We start from the raw sequence: 14,441 nt of genomic DNA, 5'->3' as shown, positions 1-14,441 counted from the left end.
AGCATCTGACTCACATTGGGCCAGAGTACATCCCTGAAGAAAAAAAAAAGAAAAAATATATATGTATATTGTAATCTTTGGATCAAGGGGCACCTGAGCTAATCCCTCCCTGATAGTGGGAGCTGCCAGATGTAAAACCAAATGTAAATTTTAGGAGTGACTGATGGTCACATTTCCTGCCAAGTGCAGAAACTGATTTAGAGTCATTTATGTCATAGAGAATGGAGCCAGCATGGAGGCAAAAACAGAGATGAGAAATGGGAAGAGTCCTGGAGATGACAGAAGTCTAGGAGATGACAAGAGTCCAGTAGATGATGAAAATCCTGGAGATGACGAGTTTTGGATGTGTTGAAATGCTTCCCAGTCTCTCTGAGGTTCTTCTGCCGCTCTGCCCTCCCCAGTTTGGCTTTGTGAGATATTTCCCTCCCTTCTGATAGAAAAGCTAGCTCTGACAGTAAGCTAGCTCAGGTTCAATTCCTGACACTTGCCAGCAAAAGAATCCTGATGGTATGAACAGATAAACAAAAAACCGATTTGCCTCAATTTTCTCCCTCCTAATTCTTTTAGCCAGCTGGTTAGGCATAATGAAGGCATGGGCTAATTTACATGGGGTTCCAGTTCAAAGAGAGAAAGAAGGTGTTCATTTCAAATAAAGTCAGTTTCAGGCAGTACATGCCAATACAAATCTGAAGCACTCGATCACTTGTCACGAATGTAAAAAACCTGTGGGATTGGAATGTTTGTGGGAGAGACCAAGAAACTACAAAGGATTCCTTTCTCAGAGTTCTTTTTGCTTTTGAACCCTTGATAATGCAACAAGCGTAAGAGAATTTGCTAATCTAGACTGAATTTTCCCAATAAAGAAGTCCAAGCATCGAAGAATTGATGCTTTCAAATTGTGGTGCTGGAGAGGTCTCTTGAGAGTCACCTGGACTGCAAGGAGATCAAACCAGTCAATGCTAAAGGAAATCAAGCCTGAATATTCATTGGAAGGACTGATGCTGAAAGTCCAATACTTTGGCCATCTGATGCAAAGAGCCAACTCACTCAAAAAGACCCTGAAGCTGGTAAAGATTGAGGGCAAAAGGATAAGGGAGCAACAGAGGATGAGATGGTTGGATGGCATCACCGACTCAATGGACGTGAGTCTGAGAAAACTCCGGGAGGTGAAGAAGGACAGGGGAGCCTGGCGTGCTGCAGTCCATGGGGTTGCAAAGAGTTGGACACAACTGAGCGACTGAAGAACAGCAACAAAAGAAAACTTAGTGGCTATAAGGCATTGCTTCAGACAGAGCCTACAATCATGTTGGAATTCATGTAAGTCTGGACACAAAGCATCTTTGCTGATACCAACCCTTCAGACTTGCTCTATCTGCTGGAGCGGGGGAACCACTTGCTGGCATACCCCACCACCACAGGGCTGCTTTTCCAGGCTGCGATGGCAAGCCTCAAAGGAGATACTGAAGTGTATAGATCGGCTGCCTTCTAAGAATCCAGTGGTAGGCCTTCCCAGCTACACTGACTAGGGGTTGCAGGAGGAAGCTGCTATATAGACTGTAGGGCCCTGACCGTAGCTTTCCATGGCTTTAGGGGGCACAGATGTCAATGACCTGGTGGCCCCACGACGGCTCACACCTTGGTGCTCTGACTGCCCCGAGCTCGAAGCCTTCCCTTCCAGTTGCCCTGCTCCCCAGCAGATGCCTGGTTCTGGGGTGCAGCCGGGCTGGTGTTCCCTGGGGCTCCCCTGTGTTTCCAGGTGCCTCTCTCTTTGGTTTGTTGCCTGGAAGCACGGTCCCTCTGGACAGAGCTTGGCCCAGTCTGGCTGGCTCCCTGCTCGGCTTGCGTGTCTTTGACAGGCTGCTGGATGGGGGCCATGCCGTCCTGCCCTGGGGGATCCGAAGAAGTCTCTCCTGTCTGAGACCTATCCCTTCTGTGATCCTCTTTTTTTCTCCTCAGATGCTCGCAGGCAGCAGAGCCCTCCGATACTGACTCTGCAGAGACCTCCTCATTCTGGGGGGTTCTCCTGTGAGGGGGTTGACCTTCTGGAGTTGCTTGATCACCACTGAGGGTAGTTGTGTTTTCTTGAGATAATCCTCCAGAATCCTGTCTTTTCAAAGCTGGTCCTTTCTTTGACCTGGCTCCCTTCTGAACCAGGTCATCTGCAGGGAGGTTGGCATCGACCTTTTTCCTGGAATGAAGTACGTTTCCCCTTTTCTCTTCCCGGACCTGGGCATCTTTAGGCACTGGTTCGGTGTTGGGTGGTTCAGGAATGTCTGGTGTCTGGACTTTTCCTCTCCGATTCCCTTGAGGGCTCCGGGGAAGGCTGGGGTTGGGGTGTCTGGGGGGCCTGAGGGGGGTTGGCTTCCTCTGGGATTCTGGCTGCAAGGCTGCATGGTGGCCTCCAGGTGGCGCCCTTTTCAGGTGTGCGGGCCCTTTAGCTGTCTCTCTGTGGCCAGGAAGTTTTTTTTTCCTAGCTCCTATAGGCTGTCCTGGCTCGTGGTTTTGGGGTGAGGCATGCGTATCTGGAATCTTCTTGCTGGAGGAGTGGCCTGCGTTGGGAGTCTGCCTCTCCTTGGCAGACCTCGAATCAGAAGGAGCCATGTTCTGAGGCAGCTGTTCTGAGAAAGGAGTGGAAATTCGGGGGAGCTTGATTAAGTGGGTCTCCCCTTCCTGGGGTGGGTGGGGGGCAGCTGATGGCTCCTGCACTGGAGGACTGATAAGAGGCAGTTTCACCTCCCGGACTTTCTCTTCCTGGACTTGCTGGGGGCTGGGGCCCTGATGGGGGCTCGGGTTGGCGGGCTGTTTGGAATGAGGGGAGCTGATGAGAGGAAGTTTACTGGGGTCTCCGTCCTGAGCTAGCAGGGGCCTGGGAGAGGGAGTCACTGTTTGATCTGAGGCTGTTCCGAGGGCCTCGTCCCTGCTGGGTGACAGGAGTTTGGGCGTGGGCCTCCGACTCTGGAACGGAGCAAGGACCCGGGGCTGGGGCAGCCTGGTGGGAGCCAGCCAGCTTCTGGGAGTCAGAGTCACAGGGTCCCCCCTGTCCTGGGTCTGTGGGGTATCTGTTGAATCCTGGGAATGTGGCATTTCTGGGTAAGGTGTGTCGACCCTGGCAACTTCTGCTTTGGGGACACCCTCCTCGGAAGGTTCTTGAGAGTCTCCCGGAGGTGGTCCAGGTGTGACCTTGTCAGGGCCAGAGGGATCTCTGGGAGGATCATGATGGGAACTGTTGGCTGGCAGGCTGGCTGAATCCCCCTTCTGGATTCCCTGGGGGCCGAAGGATGCTGGGTCAGATCCCTGTGGAAGTTCAGAGCAGGGAGGGCTGCTGGGGGTTACCCTGGCCTCCCCTGATTCTTCATCCTGAGCCAGCTGAGGGCCCTGGGCTGGCGGTGGGTCAGGAGGCTGAAGAGGCCCTTGGGAGGGAGTGGTGGCAGGCTGCCCCTCTTCACCTGCTTTCACCCCGGATGTCCGGGCCTCGTTCTCAGGCAGATCTGTGGTTGCTGTTGTTGAAGAAAGAGCTGATTGTTGAGCATCGGCTTCCTTCCGGTTTGGGGATAAGTCTTGGGCCTTCTGGGGAAGACCAGGCGCTGACGGGCTGGGCTCTGCAGGAGGCTCAGTGCTGACCTGGCTCTCGGGAGAAAGCCCCTTTGGAGGGGCTGCTCCCTCCTGAGTCAGCTCCTGGTTCTGGGAGGGAGCTAGGCTCTGATTTTCAGGGATCTTTGTGGGGATCTGCATTCCAGAGAGATGCTCTGTTACCTGGCCATCCGCTTGCAGTTTCGCCAAGCGCCTTGGGGATGGAACCAAGTGTGCCGGCACCCCAGAGGCAGTCTTCTTGCTAGAGGGAGCTCCTACTTTAACATAAAAAGAAGTTAGCTAAAAAACATCTTAACAAATGCAACAATGTAACTTTAGAAATTAATAACCAAAAATATCTTTCCTTGGTTTGTTGATGCACACAGGACCTTGAAAAGAATAAAATTACACATATAGAAGAATTTAACGATCCTTCCTCCTTGGTATACTAAGTGTGTAGAATTCTCTTATTTAATGGAATCAGAGTAATTTGGGGGCTTCTCATGTGGTGCTAGTGGTAAAGAACCTGCCCGCTAATGCAGGAGACATAAGAGACGCGAGTTTGATTCATGGGTTGGGAAGACCCCCTGGAAGGGGAAACGGCAACTCACTCCAGTATTCTTGCCTGGAGAATCCCATGGACAGAGGAGCCTCGCAGGCTACAGTTCATGGGGTCGCAAAGAGTCAGACACGACTGAAACGACTGAGCATGCAGAGTAATTTTTAGTCAAATGAAAGCATAAACGTTTATGAATAAACATGAAGAGGCTTCTTCACAGAACTGACATTTATATTCAGGTCTGAGAATGGGCCAGAATATTTTCTAAATGAATGACATTTTCATTTCACCAGCTTAGAGGTCAATGCTGCTTTTCACAGTAGAAACTAGAGGATGGACAGCTAAGCCAGACCAAGTCTGATTGGTTTCCCTGTTCAGTGGCCTTTTTTCCTTGTCCCATAAAGAAATTGTGAGCTCTGTGACGAGTACCTAGCATGGTGCAGAAGCTCAGCAGACACTCAGTGAGTGATGTGAGTGAGTGAGTGATGAATGGAGGGAGGAAGGAAAGAATAGATCCAGTGGGATCCCACAACGCACTATGGCTCAGGGACATGGCACCTGAGGCTCCACCGTCCAAGCTGCTACCCCATCTCCACTCCACCCCCGCCCAGGGCAACCTCTTCCCACCAGGTCCACCCTGGCTTCGAAGGTGACTCTCAGAGGCCAACATCCATGCCGATGCTGCAGAGAGGGGTTGCCTTCTTCAGTCACCTGCATGACAGCACACGTGAGTCCAGTCTCCTGGACACAGTCACCTCAGCAGGCACTCGTTCAGGATAGGACCCCTGGTGTATTCTGGTGGCCCACGGGTCACTGTAACCCAGTCCTCAGGACACGGCTCTGAAAGGCTAGTGGTCAGAGGCGGCACTCCAGTCTGGAACAGCCTTCAAGAAACCAGCCTCAGCTGACCTTGGGGGAGACTGGCTACTCAGAGGCCAAACCAAATCAGACCTCTGAGGGGAGCCCAGAGTGGTCCATCTCCAGGAGCCTACTGGGCTCCTGGCCACCGGTCCCTCTCCTGCCACAACGCGGGACGCGTTCAGACCACTCCGGGTTCTCTCTGAACCTCCTAGTCTGGGTGTGCACCCCGTGCATCCAGTCAAGTCAGAGGTAACCAGGGACAGGAAGGAGAAGGGGATCAAGGAAAATTTTGCCACGTGGGCAAATTTTCTGAGGGGCTGCCCTGTTCATCATTCTTAACATCCTAGTTTATAACAGTTATAAATTAAAATATGAACTTAGTCAAGAAACAATGTTAAAATAAAATACAACAGCTAAAAAATATATCTAGAACAGGCAGGTTCATAGAGACAGAAAGTAGATTAGAGGTTACCAGGGCCCAGAGGTGGGGTGTTGGTTATTGTTGAACAGGTATAAAGTTTCTATTTAGGGTGATGAAAAATACTTAAAATAGGTAGTAATTATGGTTTGCAACATTGTGAATATAAATGATACCTTTAAGGCATACACTTAAAATGGTTAAAATGGCAAATTTCATGTTTTAACCACAATAAAAAGTATTTTAAAAAATAGAAAATTCTAAGAATGGTGAAATCCAATGCTGAAAGTTCTTTGAGCCCTCCTGGTTTCCAATAATCAGATACACAAAGATTTTTCCGCCCCACTTTCACAATTTAACCATTCATATAACTTGGCAAATGATACCAGGCCCCTCATTAGAGATAAAGGCACCACTTTATGGACTAGTAAATTGCTCAGTTTTCCCCTTGCTAGACTCATCATCGCCATCATCATTTTTCTCTATCATTAGTCAGAATTCTGAACCACTCAGGGTGGTGGTTGGATCAGCTTTTTAAAAGCTTTACTGGAAGTACTGACAATTCCAGAAATCACTTGTAAAGAGACAAAACAAACCACATATACTGGGTTGTGAATATAGTGAGTTTTCCCTTATTTTATACACATTATATTGTTTACTCAGGATTTTTTTTTAACCTCCCTGGTTTAGAAATGAATATTACCTGTATTGTTGGGGGGGGGGGCAATTCTGTACCTTAATTTATATAGGATGGCATCATCGACTCAATGGACATGCATTTGAGCAAACTTCAGGAAATAGTGAAGGACAGGGAAGGCTAGTGTGCTGCATTCCATGGGGTGGGGAAGAGGTGGACATGATGGAGAGACAGAACAACTAAAGAACTTGAGGGTTTACAATTACTCTGTGCCCAAAGTTATTATTTTATATTTACACACATTAAATGAAAATTGAATTAGTCTCTCCTCCAGTGAAGGTTTGCACTTGTGGGTCCAGGCTGATGGGCTGCTATACTCAGAACTGATAAAAATTGTACTTACTTTCTTTACTTCATTCCACTTTCACATCATTAAGTGTAGAATTTAAAATTGCATTCTCAAGTACAAATTAGTAACATGAAATTACTAAAGATAAAGCTATGTATTAGCAATTCAAATGTTTGGCAATCATTTTCCATTTGCATTGACACAGGATCACTGCTTCTATGAAAACACCATTGGCCATCAGATTTTTGTCTGCAGTGCACAGTGAAGCTGACAGTACAGATGGACAGTTCAGGCCCATTGCGGAAAACCTCAGCTCTGGAAGAACAGATTTTAACGTGTTCCAGAATATTATATATAGTTGTTTTGGGTTTTGCTTCTTAGAAATGGGAGTGCTAATCAAATTAATGATTATTGGTGAAAGTTTGAATGCAAAACTGAGGTTTCCTCTTTCCAGTCCAATTTTTTAATTGCTAAGGCAAAATTGGCTTCATAGACTCTTAAATATTTTTAATTTCAATTTCTTACCTTTGACAGCTCAATTATACATGAAAGTGATTCCACCGTACTAAAATTATGGAGTTTTGCTTTTCGGGATTCCATTTACATGCATGAAAGTAAGGAAAGTCTTTATATAGATATACCTAAACCATAGAACTTTAACTCAGAGTGACCTAGCTCAGAAGGGAGGCCGAGAATTGTGAGCCAGCTGAGCCTGTGGCAGTGACCCTTCTGGTGCTCTGGACCCTTCTCAGGGAGTCACGAGGTTCATCTTAAGGTGATTATGGCGAGGCCTTGCTCTCCCGCAGTGAACCTGTTACCATCTGCTCCACGCTCCCTGGCGCGCACCTCGCCGCCCGGAGACTCAGAGGGGCCGCTGGCTCCACTCTCGGGCCACTAGAGACAATGTATAAGCTTCTTAATGAGAACTGTGTTAATTAGAATTTTTAAATACTTGACTAATATCCGGCCTCCACAAAATCACTTTATGTGCAAATTTATCCTTAAACCATCAGCTGAAAAAAATACCTTCTTCTGCAGACGAACTGCATAAATCATATAGAGTGTTTGGCTTCTAACGAAAATACATGATTTTCCAAATAGTAAGCCTGTCAGAAAAACTGGGGTCTATGAAGGCCAGTGATTTGATATAGTAAGTACAAACCCTCCCATCTACTATTAAAAGCTGGGACTCTATTAGTCAATAACTGGACGGCCCGATTTCAGGTATTAAATGTATCAGAGAGTGAGAACACTCTTCCAAATTCCAGAAGTCATGCTTTTCATTAAATCAGACAGGTCTAACCTAATTAGTCCAAACAAATGGAGTTTCATAAAACCGTTTAAAACAGAAGTCTATCTCCTTATGCACACGTTATCTGGTCTGTTAATTTGCCAAATGGCACACTGCAGTCACCAGTTAGTGCTCCTGATGGCTGCAGAGCGAGATGAGCTGTGTTGGTGGGGGGTCGGGGGTGGCCACATCCCACACCCCATCGCCCTGGTGCTAAGTCCTACTCGGCAGTCACAGTTTAGAGGTGCCCTCGGTGCTGCTGGGTCTCCGTTGCTCGGAACTGCTCAGGCTCACGGGGCTGACTCATGGTTCTCCCAACCCACAAGGGGCTGATTTAAAAGCCAGAGACACCAGCTTATTAATTTACAATGGGAGATGGGCCTGGTGCAGGGATGGGGCAGGGTGCTCTCACCTAGGGGACAGCCCCATAGGGACAGGTCCACGCAGGGGACCAAATTAAACATCAGAGGTTGCTGGGCTGGCTAGCAAAGATTTAAAGCAAAGGGAGCCATATTTCCTCAAGAGAAACTTACATGGAGCTTCCATGGAAGCCTCATGAGATACACGGTACTACTGGATAGGCGAAGCTTTCTAAAGAACAGAGCCTGATGCAGAGGGGGCGGCCAGGCAGGGTGAACACTGCCCACCCCTCACTGGACGTGCCCCTCCACGAACTGAGTGAAACCTTCCCTCCTCCAGGGGTGCCCGCTTTCACAGCCTGCACTTTCTTCTGGCATTTTCTATCACTTGTCTCCTATGAGACACACCCGGGAAGAAAACGCTGGTCATTGTATGTTGGCTGCTACCATTTTCCCACCAATCTGATTCCAGGATTCCAAGGGCACCTCACCTCGAGAGGGTGTGTAGAGTTGCAAAACAACACGGTCAGTTTGAACTTTGGCAAAAACTGTGACCTGACCTGCTGCTGGCTGGCCAGGACACAGCCCGGCCAGCAAGATCCTACTGGGCAGGGTCACAAAGGCTGAACCACATGACTGACCGCCTTAGCGTGCACAAGCATGAATGCAGGTCAGTCCATCGGAGAACTTCTTTCGTGAGGGCATTCTTTGATGATGATGATAGTAAAATACATGTAACCTAAAATTTGCCATCTTCACCATTTTTAAATGGATGGTCCAATAGCATTAAGCACACCTACACCATTCTCCAGCCGATCCTCAGAACTCTTTCCATCTTGCAAAACTGAAACTCTGACACCGTTGAACAACATTCCGTTCCTCCCTCTCTCCCAGCCCCTGGCAACCACCCTCCTTCTTTCTGTCTCTATGATTTGTCTAGTCTGGGTACCTCATATAATTGGAATCATGCAGTATATGTGTTTTTGTGGCTGGCTTATTTAACTTAGCAGAATGTTCTCAAGGTTTATCCGTGCTGTAGCAGGTGTCAGAATTTCCTTCCTTTTTAGGCTGAATCATATTCTGTTGTATGCACAAACCATATTTTGTTATGCATTCATCCACCAATGAATGTTTGGGTCACCTCCACTTTTTGGCTATTCTGAATAATGCTGCTGTGAACATGTAAAGACATCTGTGCAAGACCTTGCTTTCAGTTCTTTTGGGTATTTACCCAGCAGTGGAATCACTGGATCAGATGGTGTTCCTATTTTTAACTTTTCTGAGGAACCTCCATACTGTTTTCCGTAGCAGCTACACCATTTTACATTTCTAATTTCTCCACATCCTTGCCAGTACACTTTCTATTTTTTGTTTTGTTTTTTTCTCATGGTAGCCATCCTAATGGGTGTGAGGTGGACTTGGGGGAAAACTGTTAAAGACGTCTCAAAATACTCATGTACTGAAATTCTAAGTTAGGGCTTTAGAATTCCTAGATTCCAAGGAGAGGCACTTACATATCCCATTTTATTTGCTGCACATGATTTGTGAGGCAGGTGGGGAGCATTAACTCCATCTAACAAGAGGGCAAACTGAAGCTCAGAACAGTGAAGCAGCCTGTCCCAGGGGGCAGCTGGGCCAGGACCAGGCTCACATCCTCTTCCATTATACTCTGGAGGGCCACATTTTGAGGACCAGAGCAGCACAAACAAAGAGGGAAAGAATCTCTTGGACTGAACAATGCTGTGAGGCAGAACACCACCCCAGCCCCTAAGGAGCCAAACTGCCAGAAGGCTGAGTTCTGAACTGTGGGACTGACCCGTATCTACTAGTACCAGCCTGCAAGGTACTGCCCAGCACATCCTTAAAGGACAGTCCTCTAAGATCCATTATGGTCACCTTAACAAAAAGACGGACACATCCAGAGGGGCTGATTCACACAGCTTGCTTGTGGGGACAGTAACACCAGAGGAAGGACAGGGATTAAAGAGTAAGAACCAGCTTTAGAGGACTTCCCTGGCGGTCCAGTGTCTAAGACTCTGTGCTCCCAATGCAGGGGGCCCAGGTTTGATCACTGGTCGGCGAACCAGATCCCACATGTGACAACCAAGAGTGTGCATGCCACAGCTAAGATCTGGCACAGCCAAATATACAAATAAATTTTGTTTCTTTTTTTTTTTAAAAAAAAAGAACTAGCATTAGCCTGGTTGATGAGTCCTCAAATAACAAACCATAGATTTGTTCTCCTTTCAACACAAAATAAGTTCTGGCACAAAAGGGACAGGACCGTACCTGTGGTTGGAACCAAACTCTTGGCAGTTACCTCAGAAAATCCAAGGTATTCTCTAATGAGCTTACTCAGCTTTTGGTAGGCAACATCCAGATCATCTATAGCAGAGGAGAGAAGGTACTTTAGCAACAGACGTATATCAAAACAGAGCCAATCTGTGGCAATAATTTTTTAGCTAGATCTAATTGCATGAATATCGTGGTAGGCAGAATTCTAAGACCCGGTGACACTTCGCCCTTGCTTAATCACACACACACCCCTTGAGTGTGGGCAGAACCTGTGAATCTGATGAGCGATGACTCCTGTGGTTATGTTAGGTTATATGGCATCAGGGACTTTTGCAAATGTAATTAGGGTTATTTATCAAGATCCTCATAAATAATTTACTATCCTAATAATAAATATCCTAGTAAAATATCCTAATAAATAATTTGGGTTATTTATGAGTTTGGGCTAATCAAAAAGGAGATTATCCAGGTGGGCCTAATCTAATCATATGATTCCCCATAAAAGGAGGGTTTCTGTTTGGAGAAGTGTGAGGACACTCGAAGCATGAGGAGGAACTTAATGGGCTGTTGCTGCCCTGAAAGTGGAGGGGGCTACATGCACAGGACCCGAAAGCAGTCTCTAAAAACTGAGAGTCACCCTTGGCAGACAGCCAGCCAGCAGTCAGGAACCTCAGTCCTACAACCGTAAGAAACTGCCTTCAGCCAACAAGAACATACTTTGCAGCAGGTTTTCCCCCAGTGATCTTATACTTCAAAAATAGAACTTTGCTGAAAGTTACTGACCTGCATTGATTACTGCATCAAAGTATCCTGGATATTTCTGATTAATTTTAATATAAAGGTCCACTCTGGAGACAGCAAATTCAATCTCTGCACGACTGAATAATCCTTTTCTCCTCAAGTAGCCCTCATATTTTTGCTTGTCCATGGGTACCACCAGGATATATCGAGGCTCAAAATAGGAATGTTTTAAACTTCTTACACCCTATGTATTTAAGGAAAAGATAGTAAATTAGAAACAGAGACACAATTTAGAAATCATTTAGGAAATATGTGACAACATAGGTTTAATAAGTAGTGTTGTACTGAAGAATTTGTTTATTCTGTATAATTAGCTGTTATTTTCCTACAAATACCTCAGGATTGGATTACTTCTCTCTGTGTATCAAATATTACATTATCATTAGAAAAATAAGAATTCATTCTACCTGGTTATCCTTTAACCATTCTAAGGAACATGACTGTTAAAAAAGAAAATTGCTAGAGACAAATAGGTATGCTCACAGAATACTGCATATTTATAACTGAAAAGCAAATTCAATTCTACTTTTCAAAAGGTATCCTTGCAGCTGCAGGAGACAGATCTTACCAGAGAGAAAGGCTCCTCTGTTTCCCCTTTGTCATCAGCTTGGTCCCTTCCTGTTCCTAAATCAGCAGCCTGGCGGTTGGCTGGCTCCTATTACATCTCACAGCCTGTACCCAGAGCATGGGAAGGCCAGGCTCCTGGTACCCTGGTAACCAGGAGCCCACACAAAGCAGGGAAGCAGTGGTAGGCAGTAGTGCTCAGAGGAACCGGGGGCCTGGGTCAGGACTGCAGCTCGCTGGCTGCTGTGACTCTGTGCCAACTCCGCTGTGAAATGGAAGTTCTTTCAAATGGACTCTGAAGTTCCTTCCATCTCAATCCAACCATCAGTAGTTTAACTCAGTGTTCAAAATCTTTGTTTTTAAAAATTCAAGGGGAAGAAATAGAGACTCTTTAAAAAAAAAAAAAAAAACAACAGTGTCTAAAAGGGTCAATGACAAGGAGAGTTTGGAAAAATGATTTAGCTGGGAAGAACCAGGAATAAAGCCTGGTTTATAGACTCAACCTCCTGGCAATGAGCAGGAAGAAGCTCTCAGGGAGGAAAAAAGTAAAACAGGAGCCAGAACTCAGAACCACTGAAATGGAAAACGGTAGTCACTGGAGCTGACGAGTGTCTACACTCAGATGCATACTTTTTGTTTCTGCCTTGTTCAAGGAAGACATTTTCTGGGAAAGGTCTCTGTTGTTGTTGTTGTTGTTCTGGCTAATTAGCATAGAAACAAAGTAAACCTTCTCAAGGATGAACAACAAATCAATTGCAGGAAGATAAGAACTGCAGGGTTTTAAAGTTAGGAAAATTAATGAGCTGGAAGAGAGGTGAACACTTTCACTGAAGCGAGGCAACACTTATCTCCTGGACGGTAGCCCACCAGGCTCCTCTGGCCAAGGGATTCTCCAGGAATATGAGACCAGGTTGTCATTCCCTTCTCCAGGGGATCTTCCAGATGCAGGGATTAAACCCAGGTCTCCTGTATTGCAGGTGGATTCCTTTATTGTCTGAGCCACCAGGGAAGCCCTTGTGGGGACTGTGTGTGTGTGAGTTGCTTAGTCGTGTCCAACTCTTTGCAACCCCATAGACTGCAGCCCACCAGGCCCCTCCGTCCATGGGATTCTCTAGGCAAGAACACTGGAGTGGGTTGCCATTTCCTCCTCCAAAAGAAACTATAGAAAGAAAGAAAGTGAAGTCACTCAGTCGTGTCCGACTCTTTGCAACCCCATGGACTATAGCCTACCAGGCTCCTCCATCCATGGAATTTTCCAGGCAAGAGTACTGGAGTGGGTTGCCATTTCCTTCTCCTAGACCCACACAAAAGACCAAAAAGGGATCACAGTCTCCTGCTCTTCAAAGTCAAGAGAGGAAAAAAATTTAAGGGAGAGGTAGTCAATAGTAACGGAATACCTGACTTACCTAGATTTTGTTTTCTGAGTGTTTGGTCTAATGGGATCCTTTTAATTACTTTTTTTCTTTCTGACTAAAAAAATGTTACACTGTTCAGAGAAGGTAACTTGAAAAAAAAAATCAACTGTATTTGAAGATCTCAAGTATTTAATATAACTACATATTTTTTAAAACAAATGAGTTGGATATTCCTGGTTTTACACTGGAGTCAATTTGAGAGAGGCTTCTGTATATTCTAACTCCAGAAGATCACTGTGGAAAGATGGGAAAATGGGGAAGAGAGAAAGATCTGCTGAAATCTGAAAGCCTAAATTGCTAAAAAAAAAAAAAAAAAATATGGAAAATGGTAACCAGTGAGCAGCTGAAATCAAATGCCAGCCTACCCTAGGCATCTCCCCTGGAGAAGGGAGAGACAAGCTCAACAGCAGGGACCTGCCACTGTCCTGTGGGGACAGGGAATGACCTTCACACCCTGTGGGAAGCATTTTCTCTGCTATCATTTATAGAAACAGAGAACCATGCTCTAAAAAGAAAAAGGGATAATTTAGAGAGGAAAAAACTCAGAAAATAAATCTTGAGTGGCTGTTTTACTCCATAGCATTTGGGTGATGTCTTGTTATCTAACGCCAGTTGAATTATTTATATCTTGCTAAGATAATTAAAAACTTAAAATTTCACATAATTATTACTTTTTAACTTTTTGACCATGCTATGTGGCATGCAGAATTTTAGCTCCCTGACCAGGGATCAGACCTGAGCCTCCTGCGGTGGGAGCATGGAGTCTCAACCACTGGACCACCAGGGATGTCCCCCAAATCTCACCTTTTGTATGCATTCCTTTCAGGCCTAGAAGTGTGCTGCGTGCACGCCATAGCCTCCTCCCCAGTCCCAAATATATACACAGTTTTACACACTAAAAAGAAATTGATTGAATGGAAAGTACTTACTTCTATTTCCATATGAACACAGCTTGCTAAGCCATCTCTCGCGATACCTTCTATGGTGTCCCTACTTAATCCGTACTTGTGATTACCATAATTATAGGTTAGAATGAATTTCCCCTGCAAGGGAAGAAGTAAAAAGACTTTCCAATAAGAGCTGCCGTCATGGAATTTAATATAAATTAAATGATGTGATGTCTTCTTTCTATATGCATCCATAAAACTTACAAATATTAGCAATTACATAAGGATGACAATGGGTTTAAGAAACTTAATATCAAACTGTGATGGAAAAATTTCATTCAGAATTCCTAGCTGGCAAAAAAAAAAAAAAAAAGAAAAGGCTTTTGGAGATAATCTGCTGACCAAATGTCATAGGAGAGTGAAGGCAATGAAGCT

The 14,441-nt window shown here is 45.6% G+C and overlaps 1 protein-coding gene across 3 annotated transcripts in view; it reads right to left on the bottom strand.

Annotated features, from left to right (window-relative positions):
• The window catches only part of LRGUK (leucine rich repeats and guanylate kinase domain containing), a 96,056-nt gene that overhangs the window by 24,529 nt on the left and 57,086 nt on the right, over window positions 1-14,441 (bottom strand). For 2 of the 3 annotated variants that reach the window (XM_043463748.1, XM_043463749.1), the window contains 4 exons: window positions 14,049-14,162; window positions 11,123-11,324; window positions 10,334-10,429; window positions 1,156-3,845 (listed from right to left, as the gene is read on the bottom strand). In XM_043463748.1, the coding sequence (XP_043319683.1) occupies window positions 1,630-3,845; window positions 10,334-10,429; window positions 11,123-11,324; window positions 14,049-14,162 (2,628 nt within the window). In that variant the 3' untranslated portion in view covers window positions 1,156-1,629. Of the gene's footprint in view, window positions 1-1,155; window positions 3,846-10,333; window positions 10,430-11,122; window positions 11,325-14,048; window positions 14,163-14,441 lie in introns of those variants that run through there. The other variant, XM_043463750.1, reaches the window with a different exon arrangement.

The sequence above is a fragment of the Cervus canadensis genome, chromosome 3 (assembly GCF_019320065.1).
Source record: "Cervus canadensis isolate Bull #8, Minnesota chromosome 3, ASM1932006v1, whole genome shotgun sequence".
Taxonomy (NCBI): domain Eukaryota; kingdom Metazoa; phylum Chordata; class Mammalia; order Artiodactyla; family Cervidae; genus Cervus; species Cervus canadensis.
The sequence above is the reverse complement of the archived record's forward strand: the minus strand, read 5'-3'. Positions and strand labels throughout refer to the sequence as shown.